Raw genomic sequence first — 22902 nt, forward strand, 5'->3', positions numbered from 1 at the left:
GCCAGCGAGTGCGGCTGCCACAGTGGGTCGCAGGGTGTAGGAAAGTACCATCTTTTTGGCATGGTTACCCCAACTTTTTGCCTGCTGTCAGTGCGTTTTTGAATGTGCTCGCTGGGATCCTGCAAACCACGACCACAGTGACTGTGCTCTCTCCCTCTAAATTTGGTTGTACCTGACTTTCTGCACCCCACAATTGGCATACTGTCGCCCCCATGTAAGTCCCTAGTATATGGTACCTAGGTACCCAGGGCACGGGGGCACCCCATGAGCTGCAGTATGCCACCCATGGGAGCCCATGCAAAATGTGTGTGCAGTCCTGCCATTGCAGCCTGTGTGAAAAGGTGCATGTACCCTTTTACTTGAGGTCACTGCACCAGGTCACTATAAGTCAACCCTATGGCAGGCCCTCCTAGCTCAGAGGGCAGGGTACAAGTACCTGTCTGTGAGCACACCCCTGCATGAGGTGCCCCCACAAACTCCAGCTCCATTTTCTTGGACTTTGTGAGTGAGAGAAAGCCATTTTACCTGTGTTCCGGACATAGGTCACTACCTATGTCCAGCTACATAATGGTCACTCCGAACCTAGGCATGTTTGGTATCAAACATGTCTGAATCATATTGTTGCCAGTATTGGTTGCATGATTCTATGCACTCTGGGGGCTCCTTAGAAGACCCACCACCTTTGCTCCTACCAGTTTGCAAGGTTTTCCCAGACGGCCATGCTGCTGCCATCATATAGGCAGGTTTCTGCCCTCCTGCTACGTGAACAGCTCAAGTCCAGGAAGACATGGCCTGGGAGGGGTATGCTCCCCAAGCCATTAGTATGCTTTGAAGGGCACATTTTGTGCCCTTCTTGCATAAAACAGTTTGCATGGTCCAGGGACCCCCGGTCCCTGCTACAGCGTGAAACTGGACAATGGAAAGGGGAATTACCACTCCCTTGTCCATCACCTCTCCATGGGTGGTGCCCGGAGCTCCTCCAGGTGGCCAACTGATCCAGCAATTTTGAATCCAAAGGTGGACAGAGGACTCTGGGACCATCTGAGAGGCCAGGTCAGGCAGGTGACATCACAGCCACCTCCTGATAGGTGGTCACCCTGCTAGGTAACCAACCCTCCTATTAGCGCTATACAAGGGTTTCCCTCTTGGGTGGGTCCTTGGATTCCAGCAGGACTCCTCTGAAGCGTTTACTTTGACTTCTGGCTACTGGAACCACAACTTGACTTCACAGGAAACTATAATATGCGACAACTTTGCTCTGCAACATTTCTCCGGCTGTGCATCCTCGGAGGGCAGCAAGTCTTAAGAAGGAAGACGAAATCTCCTCTGGACTGAAAGAGTTATTCCCCTGCATCCGCAGGCACCAACTGCATCGACGACGGGCCTTGTGCACCCTCTCCCCTGCAACTCTGCGTGGATTCTGCAACACAAGTGGTGGTCTTGAGTGGTCCCCTCTACCAGCTGTCCAACTTGGAAGTGGTGAGTCTTTGCCTCTCCTTGCAGGACAATACCCCTGTGCGCTACAACTCTGGCAGCTACCAAGGCTTGTTGGCTGTCCTTCCAAAGGATCTTCAGGCTCCGTGTAGCCCCCGTCTACAGCACTCTTCTCTGCAACACGAAGTCTCCTGCCTGCTGCTCTAGTGACGTGGGACTCCTTTCCAGGTGTGTTGAGTGGGCCTCGCTGTGACTACTGTGCCTGCTGCCTGTGGGAGCTGCATTCTCGACTTCTGGCTTTCCTCACTGCTGAGGGCTGACTTGGACTCCCCTCCGTGTGTTGAGTCCCCCTCCGTCCTTCCTGGTCCCCAGCAGCTCTGCAACTCTTCTTCTGCAACTCTTGACTTTGCCAAGGCTTGTTGGTGGTTTTTCCACACCACTAACGGACTGAAACTCTTCTTCCAAAGTGGGACATCGACTGCATCACTCCTGGAACTCTTCCTTTGCTCCTGTGCTGCATAGCTGACTCCTGGTCTTCACAGTCGACCTGAGACTTTAGATGCCCCAACCTCCAGTGCTCAAAAGCCCCAGGTGGGGACGGCTTTCCACCTGAATATTATCAAGCCTTCCCTGAGACACTGGCGCAGCGGCTACTGGAAGTACAGCTAGAAGCTCACAAATTGGGCAGGTTACCCTAGTCTATGAGGGAGGGGGAAATATGCATGCTTCTTAGACCAGGCAGAGATGCAACCGATCAGTCCCCCAATAGGCTCCTACCATGATTAATTCGGACACTAAAATCCTTGTAAGGCTCTTGCCATTCGCTTAGCAGTACATATGTCCTTCCCTGGTACATGAAGACCAGTGTGGGGTTACCCCCAGAGGTAGTACAAGCTCGAACCTGTGTAGACTGGCTCGTGTATTTCACAAAGTTTGGTACCGGCAGGATGAGCTGGCCTTGGTGGCTCTTGACTTGGAAAAAGCTTTCAATACCTTTGACTGGGGTTATCTACTAGAGGTTCTGCATGTTATAGGATTTGGCCCTCAGTTTTGCAGGTGGGTGCGCTTACTATATACTGATTCACACACTCGGTCTGGGTGGGGAGAAACCTTTCAGACTCATGGTCACTGGGAAGGAGTACACACCAGGGATGCCCGCTCTCTCTGCTTCTATTTGCGCTAGCAATAGAACCCTTGGTGCTTTGGTCACGGCGAGAGTTGCAACCCTGGGGGATACAGACGAGAGCTTATCAGTCATGTCTCATTATATGCAGACAATGCCCTGTTTTATTTGTCTCCCCCTAGGGAGACCATTCCGGGTTAAAAGATTCAGAGTCACCACCTTGTCAACCCTAACAAGACAATACAAAGAGGGAGGGTTAGCAGTCACGGGATTGGACCTGTATTATTTTGCAGCTCAAATCCAACATGCTGCACGTTGGCTAGATTCAGTCGATAACTGGGAAACGCCGCCTTCTTGCTGGGGTAGTGGAGGCCAGACAGCTGTCTGAGCTCCTGATGGAGGGTGAGAATGTGGTGCAGTCGGCCCATACATAGTTCGGCAAACCACAATTATTTGGCATAAGTTTGTGTGCACTGCTCTTAGGTGCACTCCATTTCACCGTGATAATCTGGTGTGGATTCTGAAACCAGTCTGCCACATGAGGCGTGAGGGGGGCTGCGAACAGCTGGGTGACCTATACCAAATGAACAATTCCTCACCTTTGAGGAAGCTTAGGATGCCTTTTCTCTTCATCCGGGTCAATTCCTGCAATACACAGGTCTGGTGGGAGTGGCAGAGGGAGAACTGTCTGACCTTTCCGGCTGCACCTAAATCAACACATACGCAGGGGATCCTCCTCACCTTCAGTGTGGCCAGTCACTTGATTTCCTTACTGTACAAAGCCATGCGCTCCGATGTTGTGGGTCCCCCCACCGCAAGCTTGTGTGGCTTGGGACATGGAATTGCATACTTCTCTTTCAGAAGGTGACTGGGCCCAAATTAATGCTCTTACACATACTGTCTCCTGCAATGTCCACCTCAAATTAGTTCATTATAGTTTCCTCCACAGGACATATTTCACACAAAGAGGGTTGCATCGGATACCCTCTTATCATTCCGATGCTGGTCCCAGGTGTGGCAGTGGGGTGGCAGATTTTCTGCATCAGGTCTGGAAGTGTAGGGAGGTACAGGATTACTGGACGCAGGTGACTACTGAAATACAGAAGGCGATAGGTTTGACTTTTGCACAGACACCCCAGAGTTGCCTCCTTGACAACATCCCATGTTCAAAGGGTAGGAAGATGGCCTATACGTTTTTGCACTAATCCTTGGTGTTAGCTAAGTGTTTGCTTGCCACAACTTGGATGGGTTGCAGAGGCTCAGACTATACCCGTTGGAGGGCGGACGAGATCCACAGGAAATGAAATCGGCATGATGATAATGCATCTGAGGACATAGCTGACTGGAAAAAGAAATGTGCTGTATTCACAGATCCAGACTCGGTCCTGTCTTCTAGGAATAGTGAGGATGAAGACTCAGGAGTAGTCGCAGGGGAGGTTGTGGGAATGTAAATACTGAGACATGGACAAGTCCTCACATTAAGGCAAAGGGTATGGTACGCTGCTGCTAACCCAAGTGTAGGGAGCTTGTCTGGTGTGGCGAAGGACTTGGGCTTTAATTTAATAAATTGTTGTTTAGCTTATTCATAAGTATCACCAATGCTCACCTGTATGCTTATCCATTTGATGCCGCATGACACAGCTGTATGTTTTTGATAAAAAATAAATAAAATGTATTAAAAAAAAGATAGCGGCTGGTAACCCATTTTGAACAGGTGCCCCATCTCTGCTTTTCTTAATTTTCTCTCCTGTTGGTTTTTGATGGTAATTCAAGGGTGGATATGGGTGGGACTCAAATGACTGAGCTGATTGAGTGCCTGAGCACTGGTATAGAACATCTATATGTTCCAACCATGGCTTCGGAGTGACATAGCCTATTTGTCGTAGAACCTCTCTACAACAAATTAAAAAGCAGAGAATCCTTTGATTTTTATAATAGCAGGCCTGCATTATATCATTCCAATCATGATCTTCCTGGACCCATTGCGTCTCCCACAGGGCTTTTCTCAATTCGTGGACCTTACTCATTTTGACTGCCTGGTCCTGGATGAGTTTGGTTATCTTAATTTCTTTGTTCAAGACATGACGCTGTATTCTTAGGGCATTCGAGTACCAATTAGGTTGGGTTGAACTAATGTGATAATGTGGATTATATTCCAGATCTAGAAGATAAGACTTTGGTTGTTCTTGGCCCATGCCCCAGGCTCTAATAGGATCTTATGACTTCCACATTCCATCATGACTATGAGTGGGCATTCCATTTGACTTGTTTCCATTCCATTTTATTATTTTCCAGTGCTATCACCGGTTGTACCAGTATATTGTTTTTTATAGCAAGTTGCAAGTGAAAATTGTCACTTTCACACCTTGGGGCATCAGTGAAGCAACAATAATGGAGTAACAAAAGTGTAACCCAATAATAATTAAGTCTTGTCGGCTCTGTGTGTGTATGACATTGGTTTGTCCAGGAGACTACGTCCATTTAATGCCCACAGCCTCAAAGCTCCTAGGATGCCAAGAGTGGATGATCCTGTTGATCTGGGTTCCTGTTAAGTGGACATCTGCACTGGGATCCACCGCCCGGCATTGATTCTTCGTATGATGCTATCTCCTCTGAGACGATTAACCAGATTTAAATTAAAATCCCCTGCAACTACCCAGGAAATATTAGCAAATGTAGTTGCTAAATCTGCACGGTTATGTTCTAAAACACTGAGAATTAGTTTCTTTGTCGGATCTTGGATTTATATGGAAATTAATTAAAGACCAGTGTAATTTCCGAAGTCCCAATTTTCAACTATTATTCTAAGCGTGTGAGGGTTTTCAGATCTAATTTTCTTATTTCAAATGCCTTCTAGAATATCACAAAGATCGAGGATCCTCAATTTGGAAGGCCTTTTCTTTGTTTTGTTTTTTTGCTGGTGTAAATGTATCCTGATAGCCCCTCAGTGGCAATTCTTCCTCATTGCAAGTTTCCTGGATGCAAAGGAACTCGTAAGAAATGAAGCAATACGCTAGCTGTGGGTCCGTGCACGGTGTTTTGGCACAGCAATATTCCAAGAGATTATGGTGGTGCTTTTATTCGTCAGTGTTGTGTGGGAGAGTAGGCAGGCATTTTCCTGGATAGGCCTTCAAGGATTTTTGTCACTGCTGAGCACAGCTGATACAAAGGTTAAGTGAAGATAGGTAGATGGTAGATAGAGTTGATAATTTGATGTTAACATCTTGATTTTAAAAAAAAAAAAAAAATAAAAAAAAAAAAAAAAACCTCATAAGCTGACTTGCCCCCACCCATTTTTTAAAAACAACCTCCCAGATAAAGTACAGTTCCAAAAGAAAAACAAAAAAAACTGTAATTTGCAAGATCTAATTCAATGAACTAACTACACGTCGTGCCCCGCCATGTACTGCTTATCATCTCACATATTAAACCACTTATGACATGTTAAAGGACATAACTGATGCCCTCACTGAAGACATTTCAAATTATGTCACCGATTATGTCACTGATGACATCATCCAGTGATACTGACTGTGTGCTACAGAGTTACCTGACCGCAAAGTGTTGGGGGCAGAGCCTGTCTGTAGACCAGGAACTGTGCCCCCCCGCCCCCCACCCCCTCCCCCCCCCTCCCCCACCCATTTCACGTGTCAGAAGGCCTGGAGCTCAGGCCATGATGGAAACCCCACTGCACATGGCCAGAGTCGACTGCAAGGTCAGGATGAGCAGCCAAACCACATTGTGCAAAGCTGAAGGTCATGCACAGCAGTAGTTAGCCGCCTCTGAGAACAGGGTGCAGGTTTTGGAGGCAGGCTAACAGCGCTGTGCAAGACATTGCAGAGAGTGGATTGGCCTTCCACAGTGTGGGGTATAGGGTCCGGCAGGAGGCCAGCCCCCACTGCACACCAAAAAAGCTCCTTGCGGAGATTTGATCACTGGAAACTGTTGGATTTCTATATAGTAAAGAAAAAAAAAGAAAAATACCTACAGATATTAAAGTGAAGTTATGAATAGGTCTGTTCATAACACCTATCCATGTGTTTAAAAAATCTTTAGAGATTCACCTAAATAAAAAAAGTTAAAGCGCAATTAAGGTTACAAATTATTAAAAAAATAAAATAAAAAAAACAATCGCACAACAGCTATCTACAAACTATAACTCTCACTCTGTTTTGCTGCCCGTTTTGTGCCATCAATGAACATGTGATGTTGCCTCTGTGCCTCATCCTCTGGTATGTCCCTCTATAATCCCATTTTTCCTGTTTCGCTCCATCTGTGACCCTATTTTGCTCTCCAGCCTTCCTTGTTCTTCCTTTTGTGTTTATTAGCTATGTAGAGCTTCCATTTACTGTCCAACCTTTCTTTGCTTTTTGGTTCATTCCTGCCAGTAACAGCACTGCTGAGATTAGCACTGCACAGCTAACTGAGAAAGAGGTTATCAACAGCAAATAATAACAGAAGAAATACCATTGCATGACTTGGGAACTAACTAATAACAGCACCATTATAGAAGGAGAGGAGGGTGAGTAATTTGTAGAAAGGTACAGTATCCACCAGAAAAACTGTTAGCAAAGGTAAGCAACCCTTTCTTCAGATGAATATTTCTCCCCCAGTTCCATGTAATACTACCCAAATGGTGCGACTAACAAATAAAGTCATGTGACACAGCCCTGTCAAAACTTTCATCATCATGTCCCCAAGGTGTCTTGCATTAAATTATGATAAAGGCGTGCAGAGAAGACCTAGTGGCCACCTGACAAGTATCAACCACAGGGATCCTCTTGTAAGTGTAATATAAGCTGCTCTGGACCTTGTAGAGTACACCAGAGTCCTTCTTGGCCAAGGGTAAGCAAGTGACAAATAGTATACTTGCATACTGGTTTGCCTTTCCCAGTTGCAGTGAAACCTACTAGGGCCTGGTCACCAGCTTGTCATGTCTATTACTGTCAATAAAGCAGGAGAAGGCACCCCCTGGTTCCAATCCGTGTAACCACTCAAAATAGTAAATGGTGGCTGGACTGACATGGCCTGTAACTCATCAACCCTATGAGCCAAAGTGATCACCACCAGGAATAGTCTTATGAGCAGAAAGGCACATGGATCAACTGAGCATCCATTTCAACAGTGATGCCTTAAGCAAAGCCGTCATTAAAATAAAATCTCACTGCAGAACAATAAAGGGTGTCGGTTGAAACTAATATAACAGACCTTTTAAGAACAGTGGCACTAGAAGCAACCTAGGTAAGGAAGGTTGGTCAGAAGACCATATGCAGAAAGAGCAACCAATCCTTGCGATACAAGGGAATGTGTGAAGAATAGAACATCAGGAAGAAGGGCCTTGAAAGGATTTAAGCTTGCAACAAGAAAATCCGAGTTCAGGATTACCAAATGGAGGGGAAGACCGGACAATCCTGCTGCAAAAGTTAATCTATTCTTTATGGAGAAAGACTGGGGACCGAATGCTGAGTTCAAACAGATAAGCATAGCAATTCTGCTCTGTCCTATCTGGCAAAGAAAATAAAGAAAATGTATTGTATTTATTCCTCTTGCACCGTCTACAGAATCTTTAAAAGTATTTGAATAGGAGGGAATGTGTAAAACAAACCTAGTAACTGGCTGAACTTAAAAACATGGCCCAGGCAACCACTAGGAGAGAATCGCCTTGTGGCCTGAGTCCTGGGTACCACGGAAGGGCCCTCATCCAACATTCGATGTGTGGAACGAAAATGGTGTACAATGCCTTTAAGCCCAATTAGCAAAGGGCCTGCAGAACTGGGATCAGATTCCGATTCAGAAATATTGGAACCCCATCGTGAATTTAGGCAATTCTCTGAGATGGAAGAAATGCAGTCGTACAGATTGTGTCTTGCACAACACCCATGAAGCTTTGTCTCTGCACAGAAGTGAGGTAGGAGTTTGAAGACTGGTAGGAAAGCTCAGGTGATGAAGAGTTTTAGTGTGCTGGTAATGGCCAGTAACATATGCGAGGGTCCCCACCTTCAGTAGTTAGTCATCTAACCACAGACATACATGGACTCCAGGCCTCCTATGGGATTCTGCCACTGCAGCCAGTGCTTCGGTGAAGATATATGGAGCAGCTGTTAAACCAAATTATAGCACCACAAAATGTTAGTGCTAGATTCCAAGTATGGAGCTTAGAGAACACCTGTGAGGGAGAGAGACCTAGCCTAACCTGCTTGCCACTTATTTCTGAACCAATCCAAGAAGCTTTCTCACCCAACAGTTTCTTGTCAAAGAGCACATCCATTAAGGCAGCCATGACATCTCCTAAAAAGTCCACCCAGACAGGTCTGTAGAGAGTGACTGCCACAGTCATGGCAGGGATCAGGCCATCATGTTAGCAGACTACAGGCCACATTTAAGAATTCGAAAGCATTGAAACCTTCACTCACCAAATAGTAGGAAGGCTTCTTCATGTGGGGGGGGTAAGGCTTATAAAAGTCAATCATTTTTTCCAATTTCCCAAGGTGCAGACACAAAATCCAAGTAAACACATTGTGATACCACTGTGAAGGGCTAAGCTTCCCAAAGCAAACACCTTTCGGACAACAATATCAAGTTATTTGAACATGTGGTATGTAAGTGCAGTGTGGAAACTGTTGGGGTTTAGCTTTGCTGATGGCACCCGAATGGCCAGGCTCCCCAGAGAAGGACACGAAGATTAGAACTTGGGGCTGCGTGGTCCAGGCAAGTATCTATGAGTGATTTGCCAACTTGGGCTCCAAACCCTTGGATGAGACTATAAAAATATACAAGGGCAGGTGCATTTTAGTGGCTACCTATGATGCAGGAATTATGGCATAAATCCAGAATAATGAAAATGTTTTTCTAAGAAGGTTGCTTTCTGTCCCCTCTAGTACACTTACTTTTGTTTGCCATGCAGTCGTACACAGATGACCATATAAAACTTCCTCCCCTAATGTTATTGTCTTATATTTGGTCAAATTCTGAAACCCTACTTAATTAAGCTGCGATTACTGACTGTTTGAAGCATGATAAAGCCTTTAACATCTTGTGGCTGACATATGTAAATGAGCAATTTTGTTCGATGGGGCGCCCAGCGCTTTATAATAACACTCAGAGTATCAGTCACTCAGTCAAAGCCAGTGTTAAAACACAATTTCTTGCGTTGTTGATGAGAAGAGAATCCCTAGAGTATAGTAAGAAACGAGTGGTAGCTCATCAACTTTTAAATCATCACAAATTGTACGGAGTCTTATTTACATTTTGTATCACATCACCATCACAGGTCTACCTGGTCAGGTTTTAATTCAACATTGGTCATCTTTTGGTTTCTTATCCTAGAGATGTGGTTTGTGAAACGGACCTTGTGCCACATCACATCCATGTGACACCGAGTCTGTATAATCTGCTACATTTTTCTTTTTCTGTAAACTCTATGATGAGCCAGAGAAACTTTTCTTAATCCCTTTACACGGGTCACTCAATAAATGAACATGTAAGTCGGTCCTACTTTATCTACAATTGCCGCAGTACGAACACAGATTTATTACAGCTGCAGTAAGATTGTGAAATATGGATGGCAAGCAATGTAGAGCAATGATATGTTTTGCGGGTTGTGATTGAATGGAAAGATTGGTCTAGTATGGTATCTTTTCAACCCCTGTCTTTTATTCCTATTCACAAATCACTTTAGGACTTTGTTATGTAGAGATGAAATGTAGTCTCTCTCTTATGTACAAGTCAATCTGTGATTTGATTTTTAAGGTTTTTGTCATTCGATTGTTATTTATTGCTGTATTATGTATAAATTAAATTTGTATTCTTTTATGTTTTTAAACCAAATGAATATTTATTGAAGTTGATGCAGTAATGCCCAATTTTTTTTAAACAAAGGAACTCCCTTAACTTTTTTTAAAATTCCACAAAACCACAGGAGCACGGTTTGCAGTACAACACTCATTGACATGAGAAGAAAGGACTTGAATGCGGTTTTTGAACTAATGTGATAAAATGTTTAAACCTGTGGAAAGATGAGGAGAAGTACTGGCAATATTCCAAGCATAATAATCTGCGAAATAAACAGTGCCAACAAAATATTATTTACCTTGCCTCAACTTACTTGTTAGTCTATATGAAGTCCTACTGCCAGAAGCAGGCAGACATTCAGATGGTCCAGCATTAGCGTTTGTGTGGCTCTGGTTGAATTAACTGCCCTAAGTTTGAATACATCATTGAACCGGTCTTTGACAAAGCCGCTAAAGAAGCCAGTAGTTGCTTTCATGTTAAAACTGCGTCAAGCTCAACCTTCATCGATTTCTTGTGTCTTTTCTTGGGGTGAAGATTTGGATTTTACCTTAACTCAGACTAAGCAAAGTGTCATCACTCTTCATGGCAGTATCAGTCTCCTTAAACAGTTTACCAGGGATTATTTCCTCCTACACAACAATGATTTTCCAAAAACATTTTTCAGTTCCCCTTCCAAATACTGGAAAGGTATCTGTTTAGATGGCTTAAGACCGAGGATCTCTCTCCCCTCTTTACTAACCATGTATTTTTGTGTGTGTCTGGAGAAGGTCAACCGCCGACTCATATGGAGTTCTACAATGAAGGATAATAACCAAAGATAATTTTCTTTGCACTGAAACTTAGTGAATGCTGGAAAATATATGTATTTTTTTCCTCTGGACGTTTAATTCTTGAAAATTGTTTCTAAGCACAATAGCAAATGCGTGGGTATTATTTTCTCTACAAATGCACATTTTGCAGAACTTTTCTAGTACATCTGCACTACGCGGGAATATAAGTGACATGCTCATGCATAAGTGGCAAAGTAAAAACTTTGCAACCTCTGCAAAGTTATGTTTTTTTCATATACTTTTGTGAAGATCTGAAAACAAATGTTTGCACACATCAAATATAATCTTACTTTTCACTTCAAAATCTCTTTGGTATACTCCATGGCCCATTCATTCTCCTTTCACTAATAGTGTTTCTAGCATATTTTCGAAATTTGACCTTATCAACTCTCTAGGTTATACCGTATATTTAGTCTGAAGAACATAATATTAGTGCAGAGCTAGAATATGAGGCAATTATAATTGAGTTGGTTATATTTAGCTGGGGTGCTTGTGATTCATATGTTTGCAGGACAAGTGTTGTGACTTCTACTGTTGAAATAACAATGGAAGTATTTTCATGTCAGTTGTGGTATTATCAGGATGCAAAGCTTGAAAAAGTGCCTAACACAGTCAAACTGAAATGAAAACTAAAGGTTCTTATGGCCCAGGAAAAAAAAAAAGCGTGATGGAGAATTAACACCTAATCCCCGCGCCTGATTTACACAGCCTTACAAGTTTAATATGAGCAAAGCCTAAAGGTGAAAATTACATTAGCTTCATGAACTCCTCAGTATACCACCACCGACACCTCTACACACACATTTGCAGATTCTAGTCACTATCATCAACTATTTGTGCGTCCTATTTCTGCTAGTTTTAAAAGCAAGCAGAAGAGCTTTTCTTCACCTAAAATCGACACTTGTTCTTGGAAGACCTCGTATCTACATGTCCAGCTCTTGGTCATTCATCCATCCATCCATGCCTAATCCATGAAAAAGATTCTCATATCAGGCACTCTCCCTCAGTCACTCAGCTAATCACAGGCAACAAAACATACATTTTTAGAGGTGTTGCTATGGAAAGTTGGCAGTCTCTAGGCTGTCTCTGTAGTGTTACACATATGGTTGTTTGTGTCAGACAAGGTAGGGCAGCCTCATCCTCCTGATTCCTACTTATGCACATGACCTGGCATAGCATAAATTGAACTATTAAGCCATCTTGTATGTGGCTCTCTTACACAAAGTTTGTCACAATATATTTGACACTGCATGGATGCTTGTAAAATCTTGGAAGCCTTTGGACAAGAAACGCTTTTAGCAAAATTTGTAGTGGATTCAAGGCAAGTCCTTGATCACTGTCTGCTTTCATAGACACCTGAGCATTTTTTCGATTTAAGAGACATTTGAACATAAAATGAGTGGCCTTATAATGAGTTACAGCAGGTATCCAGAAGTGATTTTGCCAGAACCATCAAAGCTACATACCAGCAGTGGACTGTGAGCATGATTCTGCTGTTTCTTTTTCCTCCTGTGCTTTATCAAGCCATACGCATAGGCATGTTAGTCGAGCAGAAGTGTCTACTTCACACAGCAAGGATGGTGGCTCCTGGATCTGGAAAACAACAAAGACTGGTTTAGGACCAATTTAAGTTTTATTGCATTTGTTAATCTGAAAATTGCTAGAATTTCTTTATGGCCACTGGTTCTTGAAGGGATATTCTGATCAAATACCATACCTCGTCAAAGAACCGGACATGCTAATGTCATTCATATACAATTTCAGTATGTCGCATGCCTCCAGCTGTGTTTTAAGACTTTCATATATACCTAAATTACAGTACTGAAAGAGCCTTGGGGGAGTGTATTTTCTAATTTTAGCAGAATAAACCTGCCCTAGCTCGAGTACACGTTTCCTCAAGTAATATTTTATTTATATATATATATATATATATATATATATATATATATATATATATATATATATATATATATATTGATATATTCATCTATATTAATTGAAAAAAAAACTAAGGTTACTGGTTGGTTATAGTTGGGTTCTGAATTTACTCGAACAAAACCACAGAAATTCAGCAGTTATAGTTTGAGTTTTTTCAAGTAACTATAACTGGTGCCCTAAGGTAACTATAACTCATGCCCCCACCATGCACGGATTTTATATTAAATAATCTGACTGCTAATGTTTCCTTTATATTTTTAATGCGGTTATAGAAGTTGTCATGAGTGCTGAATCTCTGGGGTAATTAGCAGGGCATGGCGAGGGCACGAGTTATAATTACTTGAAAGAACTCTAACTGCTGAATGTCTATGGTTTAGTTCGAGTAAATTCAAAAACTAACTACAAAGTACCTGAAACCTTTGTTTTTTTTTCAGGGAATTTAAATTTGTTTTTTATTTTTTATTCTATTTCCTAACTATAACATCTCTGTAACCTTTTTTTTTTCAGTGAAATTATTTGTTAATTTTTTTAACGTAATGTAATTTTCATATGTTAATCCAAACACCACGACGCACAGCCTTTGGCAGCGGCTGGCAACCCCTATAACCACCCAACCCTGCGCACCGCCTTTGGCCCCTCATAAATAAATCAATGTCCCCAGGACCTTTTATTTTTTTTAAACATTTTTTATTTTCCTCAGATTTGCAGATCCACCACGAATCGCGGAAATGTATTTATTTATTTTTAAACAAAAAGCTTTTTAGCTCCAGGGTATTTACATTCTAGGACTCCACCATCAGAGCTAAGGGGTCAGGGTGTCTTGGCCCTGGCCCATTTTTTTTTTTTTAATTGTTTTCATTATTTTTTTAGTGGGACTCAGCTAAAGCAGAATCTCAAAACAGCTGGCAACACTTCCTGGTTTGAATTGTTGGCAGCAAATCAGAGGTGTGCATTTCCCTGCACCAGTTTGTCATTTTTCGGCAAGTCATTGTGGCCAAAGATAAACAAATTTGGATTTCCTTTTATATCTCAAACTACTGAAAGGATTTACACCAAATACGGGAAAGCGTAATCTACGTACTGAAAGCTAGCTTTCTGACACATTTGGTGTAATTTCACACAGTAGTTCGGGCTGTCGCCTTGTTCAAAGGTCCTAAGGGAATTAACATGGAAAACACAACTTTTTTGACCCCCCCCCCCACCCCATTCTCGGCCCCCGTTTGACAGAGTACCCAGAGACTTTCGTGTGCAACAAGAATCGCAAGGGCCCTTTTTTTTGGTAAATTTTGTGAGGATTAGTCAAACGGTGCCAAGCATATAGGCAAGTAAAAAAATGCTTTTTCTATGGAAACATGGATATATATATATATATATTTACTATTTTCGCATTGGAGTGAAGAGAGGATAGTCGCTAACAGCTCCAACTAGGAAACTAAAACTGAGTCAACTAAGCCCCTAGATTCCAGTGTACAATTCACTGCTAAACCCACTCAGGGGAAGTCCTTAAGTGTAGTGATGGGGTGGTTGGGCAGCAAGATGGCAACTGAGATGGAACCCACCAAAGGTGTATGCCATCTGATTTGGTTGATGGAGTACAGGTAAAACATGACTACAGGAGCATAATACCTGCATACGTACAAAATACTGCAGCTGAAACAGAGGTAGAGATGTGTGTGTATGAAATGCAGTAACTGTTCAATTAGCATTTTCGGGTTTTAATAACTCAAAACTAACTGATATCCAGTAGGCTCATTTAAAGAATCATAAAATGTACCAGTCTACTGCAATCAGTTGAGATGTTCTCGAAAAACGTGAGTGCTCTAACCTAACTCATCACTCATAACTTCTTTTTCTGCCTTCCCATCATTTTTACCCATAATCTTCTTCACTCAATGAGATTTTCACTTTTTCTTCACAAATCCTTCCTGAACATGCTGTGTTCATATGAATGAAACCGTGCTTTGCATGCTGAAGACCTATGACATTTTGAAATATAACAATGGCCTAATGTGTTTACAAATGTAACGTTTGCGCCAATTGATCCCGCTAATACCAACCAAGTGCTTAATCATCCCCAATGTGTGTACACACCAGTACCCACTTATGAAAAACCCATCTTGCAAAATGCTCTTCTTCATCGCTATAAAGAAATGGGCATTTCTGGAGAAAATAGCGTCTACATTTTGAGGGTATTGAAAGAATCCTGGCTTCTGAAGTGTAGAAATCAATACACAAAGACTGGACTACCATTACACCTGTTTTGCTTTTTTCTAGCAAGTCATCCACTCACGAGGAAAGCGAAAGTCTAGCCATCAAAACAGTGAATCCATTATTTTATACTGGACGGGAAGATGTGTGAAGCCAAGCTTCAATGCCCATTAAGACAGAACCAATGATGCAATTACCATCCTGTCAACATGATCTTTATCTATCTAAAAGGTGTTGTATTGGCTGCCTCTTTACCAGGGCCACTGGAATTATGTGACTAAGGAGAATCACATTATGCAGCAGGTCTGATTAAATTATGCTGCAAGAAAATAGAAACTATGAAGCATAATGTAAAACATTTTGTACTTTTACTTCATTATTTTGGCATTTTCATACATTAACACTGTTTAGACAGAGGTTTAACCTCTGTAGTACTGGTTTAAAACACAAACAGACTAATAAGCAACTAGAAGTTGACAAGTCAACTTTTGCTATAGGCTTTCAACTGTTTAGCAACATGTGTTGCCTCAATTTAAGTAATTTCTGAACTGTTTGAACTAAAAACAATTTTGGTTACACTTTGCAAATTAAACAGCAAATGATTATGTGGTAAATCCATAATTATGAGGAAAATGCTGTATTGCTGCATGATTCCCATGGCCCTGCTCTTTACCCACCACAAGCAAGAGCAGAAATACTTCATCTGTGTTCTCAGGGAGAAGCTTTACAATATTCTCAGGATTATTATAAATTGTTTGTAATACTGGACATTGCCAGTATTGAGAAAGTTAGTTCCATTCCGTAACAATGTTTCTGGTAGACATATAAGCTTCCTACAAAATCATCACCTTATAAATATGTCTTACAGGTATGAGACCATTAGGGATAACATTTCTCCAGATTATTGACTCCAGTGCTGTTAGATGGCTAAGCGCAGCTCCAGGTACGACTTCACGTTTGGATACAAAGTTAATGGAGTAATTTAGACACTAGCCAGAAAGCTGGCATCAGTTCCTGATAATTTATGCACATACCATAGAGGCATACGGAAAGAAACAGAGACCGCCACAACAGTGGCAAATACAGCATACAATATGTTTGCATACCTTGGGATCTTCTGCATTAGCTTGTGGGAGAGGAGGGTGGTGAGGAATCTGTGGAATTATTATGTATTCCGTGTAGGAAGCTGGTTCTTTATATGGTATACCAAACTGAGGTATACCATGCAAAGAGTCCAGGCGTTCCCTTAGTAGTGGGCAGGGGCTGGCTCTAGAAATCCCAAGGTGCTCTCTTAGAGGGTGGTGTGGTTGAGCAGCCTTAGGCTTATCAGAGATGAGTAATAGACCTTTAGCATAGGCACACAGTCAATAAATGAGAGACACAACTCAATAAGGAGATCCACTCCAATTTACAAAAAATAACATATATACATTATGTGTAGCTGCAGATACACATGCTGTGCACATCCCGCCATCTGGTGTTGGGCTCGGAGTGTTACAAGTTGTTTTTCTTCGAAGAAGTCTTTTCGAGTCACAAGACCGAGGGACTCCTCCCATTTCGACTCCATTGCGCATGGGCGTCGACTCCATCTTAGATTGTTTTTTTTTCCGCCATCGGGTTCGGACGTGTTCCTTTTCGCTCCGTGTTTCGGGTCGGAAAGTTAGTTAGAATCTCTGAAAAATCGTCGGTATTGTTTGCGTTCGGTATCGGGTTAGTTACAACAGATCGACACCGATTTTCGAAGAGCTCCGGTGGCCCTTCGGGGTTTTTTTCGATCCCCCGTCGGGGCCTGGTCGGCCCGGCCACGTGTCTCTTCAAGGCTGATGGAACGGACCCCATTCCGCTTCTGCCCAAAATGCCAAAACAAGTATCCATATACGGATCAACATTTGGTCTGTAACTTGTGTTTATCGCCAGAACACAAGGAAGATACTTGTGAGGCCTGTCGAGCGTCTCGGTCCAGAAAGACACTCAGGGACCGAAGAGCAAGAAGACTGCAAATGGCGTTGGCGCCGACAGGACAAGGGCGTTTCGAGGAGGATGAAGAAACATTCTCCACCCATGATTCGGACTCAGAGGAGATCGAGCCCGAGGAAACGCCGAAAACCGTGAGTAAAAAATCAAAAGAAAAAACTCACGAGAAGACCGCTAAAGCCCAGGGGACGCCACCGCCAACAGGCCATGGCTTAACCCGAAAGATAGGTGACCGAGCATCGGCACCGAAAAAGGGCACGCTGGTGTCGAAGTCATCCGACTCCGGTCGAGATACCGGCACACAGCAATCTCGGGCCCGAGATTGTGGCTCCGAGCAGGTTCGGCACCGAGACAGCGGCACCGAAATGGGTCGGCACCGAGAAAGCACAACGCCGAAAGTAAAGAAGGTTTCGTCGGAACCTAAAAAAGCAGCCGAAAAGGTTTCGGTACCGAAACATCCGGCCTCAGAACCTAAAACAAGTTCCTATTCAGAGGAACAAGGACTGTCCTCACAAATGAAGACACATAGATTTGGACAGGAATTAGAGACAATGGAGCCAGATTACACACAAAGACGGCTCCATATTCAAAAAGATACAGGAAAGATCAGCACTCTTCCTCCAATCAAAATGAAACGCAAACTTGCCTTTCAAGAAAAGGACAAACAGCCACAGGCAAAGGTGGCTAAACAAGTAACACCGCCACCATCCCCACATCACTCTCCACAACCATCACCAGTAGCCACTCCACCAATGATGCAATCCCCAACTGGGATGAGTCAAGATGACCCTGACGCATGGGACCTTTATGACGCACCAGTGTCAGATAATAGTCCTGAGTGCTATCCAGCTAGACCGTCGCCACCAGAGGATAGTACAGGCTACGCACAAGTAGTGTCGAGAGCAGCGGCATTTCATAATGTCAGCCTTCATGCAGAGCCCATTGAAGACTACTTTCTTTTTAATACACTGTCGTCCACACACAGCCAGTATCAGAGTCTTCCTATGCTACCCGGAATGCTAAAACACTCCAAACAAGTGTTTGAGGAGCCTGTTAAAGGAAGAGCCATTACTCCAAGAGTAGATAAAAACTATAAACCGCCACCAACAGACCCAGTGTACATTACACAACAGCTAACACCAGACTCTGTTGTAGTAGGAGCAGCGCGCAAAAGAGCCAACTCGCATACTTCAGGAGATGCACCACCTCCAGATAAAGAAAGTCGCAAATTCGATGCTGCAGGCAAAAGGGTGGCGGCACAGGCAACAAACCAATGGCGTATCGCAAATTCACAAGCTTTGTTAGCCAGATATGATAGGGCCCATTGGGATGAAATGCAACACTTTATTGAACATTTACCCAAGGAGTTCCAAAAAAGAGTGCAGCAAGTAGTAGAAGAAGGACAGAGTATCTCCAATAATCAGATACGGTCAGCAATGGATGCTGCAGACACAGCTGCTAGAACTGTCAACACAGCAGTAACAATAAGGAGGCATGCATGGCTGCGTACATCAGAATTTAAACCAGAAATACAGCAAGCTGTGCTGAATATGCCATTCAACGGACAGCAGTTGTTTGGGCCGGAGTTGGACACTGCGATCAAAAAAACTTAAAAAGGACACTGACACAGCCAAAGCCATGGGCGCACTCTACTCCCCACAGAGCAGAGGCACATTTCGAAAGACACAATTTCGAGGGAGGTTTAGAGGGCAAAGCACAGAAGCCACAACCTCACAAACAAGGCCCACTTACCAGAGCCAGTATCAGCTAGGAGGTTTTCGGGGACATTATAGAGGGGGACAATTTCAAAAGAATAGAGGAAAGTTCCAAAGTCCCAAAACTCCTCCAAACAAACAGTGACTTCAAGGTCACAAATCCCCAACACATAATACCTGTGGGGGGGAGACTAACCAAGTTCTACAAACATTGGGAAGAAATTACAACAGACACTTGGGTCTTAGCAATTATCCAGCATGGTTATTGCATAGAATTTCTCAAATTCCCTCCAAACGTCCCACTGAAAACACACAATATGTCAAAACAACATACAGATCTTCTAGGACTAGAAGTTCAGGAATTGCTACACAAAGAAGCAATAGAATTAGTGCCAAAGCAACAGAAAAACACAGGAGTTTACTCCCTGTACTTTCTGATACCCAAAAAAGACAAGAGTCTAAGACCTATACTAGATCTCAGAACATTAAATACCTACATCAAATCAGATCACTTTCACATGGTCACATTACAAGATATAATCCCACTGCTCAAACAACAAGACTACATGACAACACTAGACCTAAAGGATGCATATTTCCATATACCAATACATCCTTCACACAGAAAGTACCTAAGGTTTGTATTCCAAAGGGTACATTACCAATTCAAAGTGTTACCATTCGGAATAACAACTGTGCCAAGAGTTTTTACAAAATGCCTAGCAGTAGTAGCTGCACATATCAGAAGGCAGCAAATACATGTGTTCCCGTACCTAGACGATTGGTTAATCAAAACCAACACGCTAAAACGGTGTTCACAACACACAAAATATGTCATACAAATCCTCCACAAACTAGGTTTCTCAATCAACTACACAAAGTCACACCTTCTGCCGTGTCAAACACAGCAATACTTAGGGGCCACAATCAATACAGAAAAAGGGATTGCCACTCCAAGTCCACAAAGAGTTCAAACATTTCACAATGCAATACAGGCCATGTATCCAAAACAACAGATACAAGTAAAAATGGTGATGAAACTACTAGGCATGATGTCTTCATGCATAGCCATTGTCCCAAACGCAAGGTTGCACATGTGGCCCTTACAGCAGTGCCTAGCATCACAATGGTCACAAGCACAGGGTCAACTTCTAGATCTGGTGTTGATAGACCGCCAAACATACATCTCGCTTCAATGGTGGAACAGTATAAATTTAAACCAAGGGCGGCCTTTCCAAGACCCAGTGCCACAATACGTGATAACAACAGATGCCTCCATGATCGGGGGTGGGGAGAACACCTCAATCAACACAGCATCCAAGGACAATGGGACATACAGCAAAAACAGTTTCACATAAATCACTTAGAACTGTTAGCAGTATTTCTAGCGCTAAAAGCATTTCAACCCATAATAAGCCACAAACACATTCTTGTCAGACAACATGACAACAATGTATTACCTAAGCAAACAAGGAGGGACACACTCAACACAGTTGTGTCTCCTGACACAGAAAATATGGCATTGGGCGATTCACAACCACATTCGCCTAATAGCACAATTTATTCCAGGAATTCAGAACCAGTTAGCAGACAATCTCTCTCGGGATCACCAACAGATCCACGAATGGGAGATTCACCCCCAAATACTAAACTCTTACTTCCAGATTTGGGGAACACCACAAATAGATCTATTTGCAACAAAAGAAAACGCAAAATGCCGATACTTCGCATCCAGGTACCCACAAGATCAGTCTCAGGGCAATGCGTTATGGATGAGCTGGTCAGGGATATTTGCTTACGCTTTTCCCCCTCTCCCACTCCTTCCATATCTAGTAAACAAATTGAGTCAAAACAAACTCAAACTCATACTAATAGCACCAACATGGCCAAGACAACCTTGGTACACAACACTACTAGACCTCTCAGTAGTGCCTCATGTCAAACTACCAAACAGACCAGATCTGTTAACACAACACAAACAACAGATCAGACATCCAAATCCAGCATCGCTGAATCTAGCAATTTGGCTCCTGAAATCCTAGAATTCGGACACTTAGACCTCACACAAGAATGTATGGAGGTCATAAGGCAAGCTAGAAAACCTACCACTAGACACTGCTATGAAAATAAGTGGAAAAGATTTGTTTATTACTGCCATAATAATCAAATTCAACCCTTACACGCTTCTGCCAAAGATATAGTAGGATACTTACTACATTTGCAAAAGTCAAAGCTAGCTTTCTCTTCCATAAAGATACATCTTACCGCAATTTCAGCTTATCTGCAAATTACGCACTCAACTTCATTATTTAGGATACCAGTCATAAAAGCGTTTATGGAAGGCCTAAAGAGAATTATACCACCAAGAACACCACCAGTTCCTTCATGGAACCTCAACATTGTCTTAACACAACTCATGGGTCCACCTTTTGAGCCCATGCACTCTTGTGAAATGCAATACTTAACATGGAAAGTTGCATTTTTGATTGCCATCACATCTCTAAGAAGAGTGAGTGAAATTCAAGCATTTACCATACAAGAACCATTTATTCAAATACACAAGCATAAAGTAGTTCTACGGACAAATCCAAATTTTTTACCAAAGGTTATATCACCGTTCCACTTGAATCAAACAGTAGAATTACCAGTGTTCTTCCCACAGCCAGATTCTGTAGCTGAAAGAGCACTACATACATTAGACATTAAAAGAGCGCTAATGTACTACACTGACAGAACAAAACTAATTCGAAAAACAAAACAATTATTTATTGCTTTCCAAAAACCTCATACAGGAAATCCAATTTCTAAACAAGGCATTGCTAGATGGATAGTTAAGTGTATTCAAACCTGCTATCTTAAAGCAAAGAGAGAACTGCCTATTACACCAAAGGCACACTCAACCAGAAAGAAAGGTGCTACCATGGCCTTTCTAGGAAATATTTGAATGACTGAAATATGTAAGGCAGCAAAATGGTCTACGCCTCATACATTTACCAAACACTACTGTGTAGATGTGTTAACTGCACAACAAGCCACAGTAGGTCAAGCTGTACTACGAACATTGTTTCAAACAACTTCAACTCCTACAGGCTGAACCACCGCTTTTGGGGAGATAACTGCTTATTAGTCTATGCACAGCATGTGTATCTGCAGCTACACATGCCATCGAACGGAAAATGTCACTTACCCAGTGTACATCTGTTCGTGGCATTAGTCGCTGCAGATTCACATGCGCCCACCCGGCAGCCTGTAGCCGTTTAGAAGTTGATCTTGAACATTTGTAAATATATTACTTTAAACTTCATTATGTACATACGTATTCTCTCCATTGCATGGGCACTATTACTAGTATACACAACTCCTACCTCACCCTCTGCGGGGAAAACAATCTAAGATGGAGTTGGCGCGAAAGCGCAATGGAGTCGAAATGGGAGGAGTCCCCAGGTCTTGTGACTCGAAAAGACGACACACACACACACACACACACACACACACACACACACACACACACACACACACACACACACACACACACACACACACACACACACACACACACACACACACACACACACACACACACACACACACACACACACACACACACACACACACACACACACACACACACACACACACACACACACACACACACACACACACACACACACTTCCACAAGTGGTCCCCTCCAGGGGCGCTCTGTTGCCCGTGCCAGTGAAGGACCAAATTCCCTGGAAACATTCTCCAACAAAATGACTCTCACTCATACGCGGCACACGCAGGACGTTTGAAAATTCCTATTTTAATTATATAATGAATAGAGTACAGCAAACGCGTTTCAACCCACAAGGTCTTGATCACGAGCAGCATCCTCTCCTTTGAAGGAAG

The 22902-nt window shown here is 42.9% G+C and overlaps 1 protein-coding gene across 2 annotated transcripts in view; it reads right to left on the minus strand.

Moving 5' to 3' along the window:
* PAK1IP1 (PAK1 interacting protein 1) overlaps positions 1-22902 on the minus strand; it is a 192375-nt gene that overhangs the window by 15870 nt on the left and 153603 nt on the right. For both annotated transcript variants that reach the window (XM_069217022.1, XM_069217031.1), the window contains one exon: positions 12645-12771. In XM_069217022.1, the coding sequence (XP_069073123.1) occupies positions 12645-12771 (127 nt within the window). The remainder of the gene's footprint in view (positions 1-12644; positions 12772-22902) is intronic.

This window comes from Pleurodeles waltl, chromosome 2_1, assembly GCF_031143425.1.
Source record: "Pleurodeles waltl isolate 20211129_DDA chromosome 2_1, aPleWal1.hap1.20221129, whole genome shotgun sequence".
NCBI lineage: Eukaryota > Metazoa > Chordata > Amphibia > Caudata > Salamandridae > Pleurodeles > Pleurodeles waltl.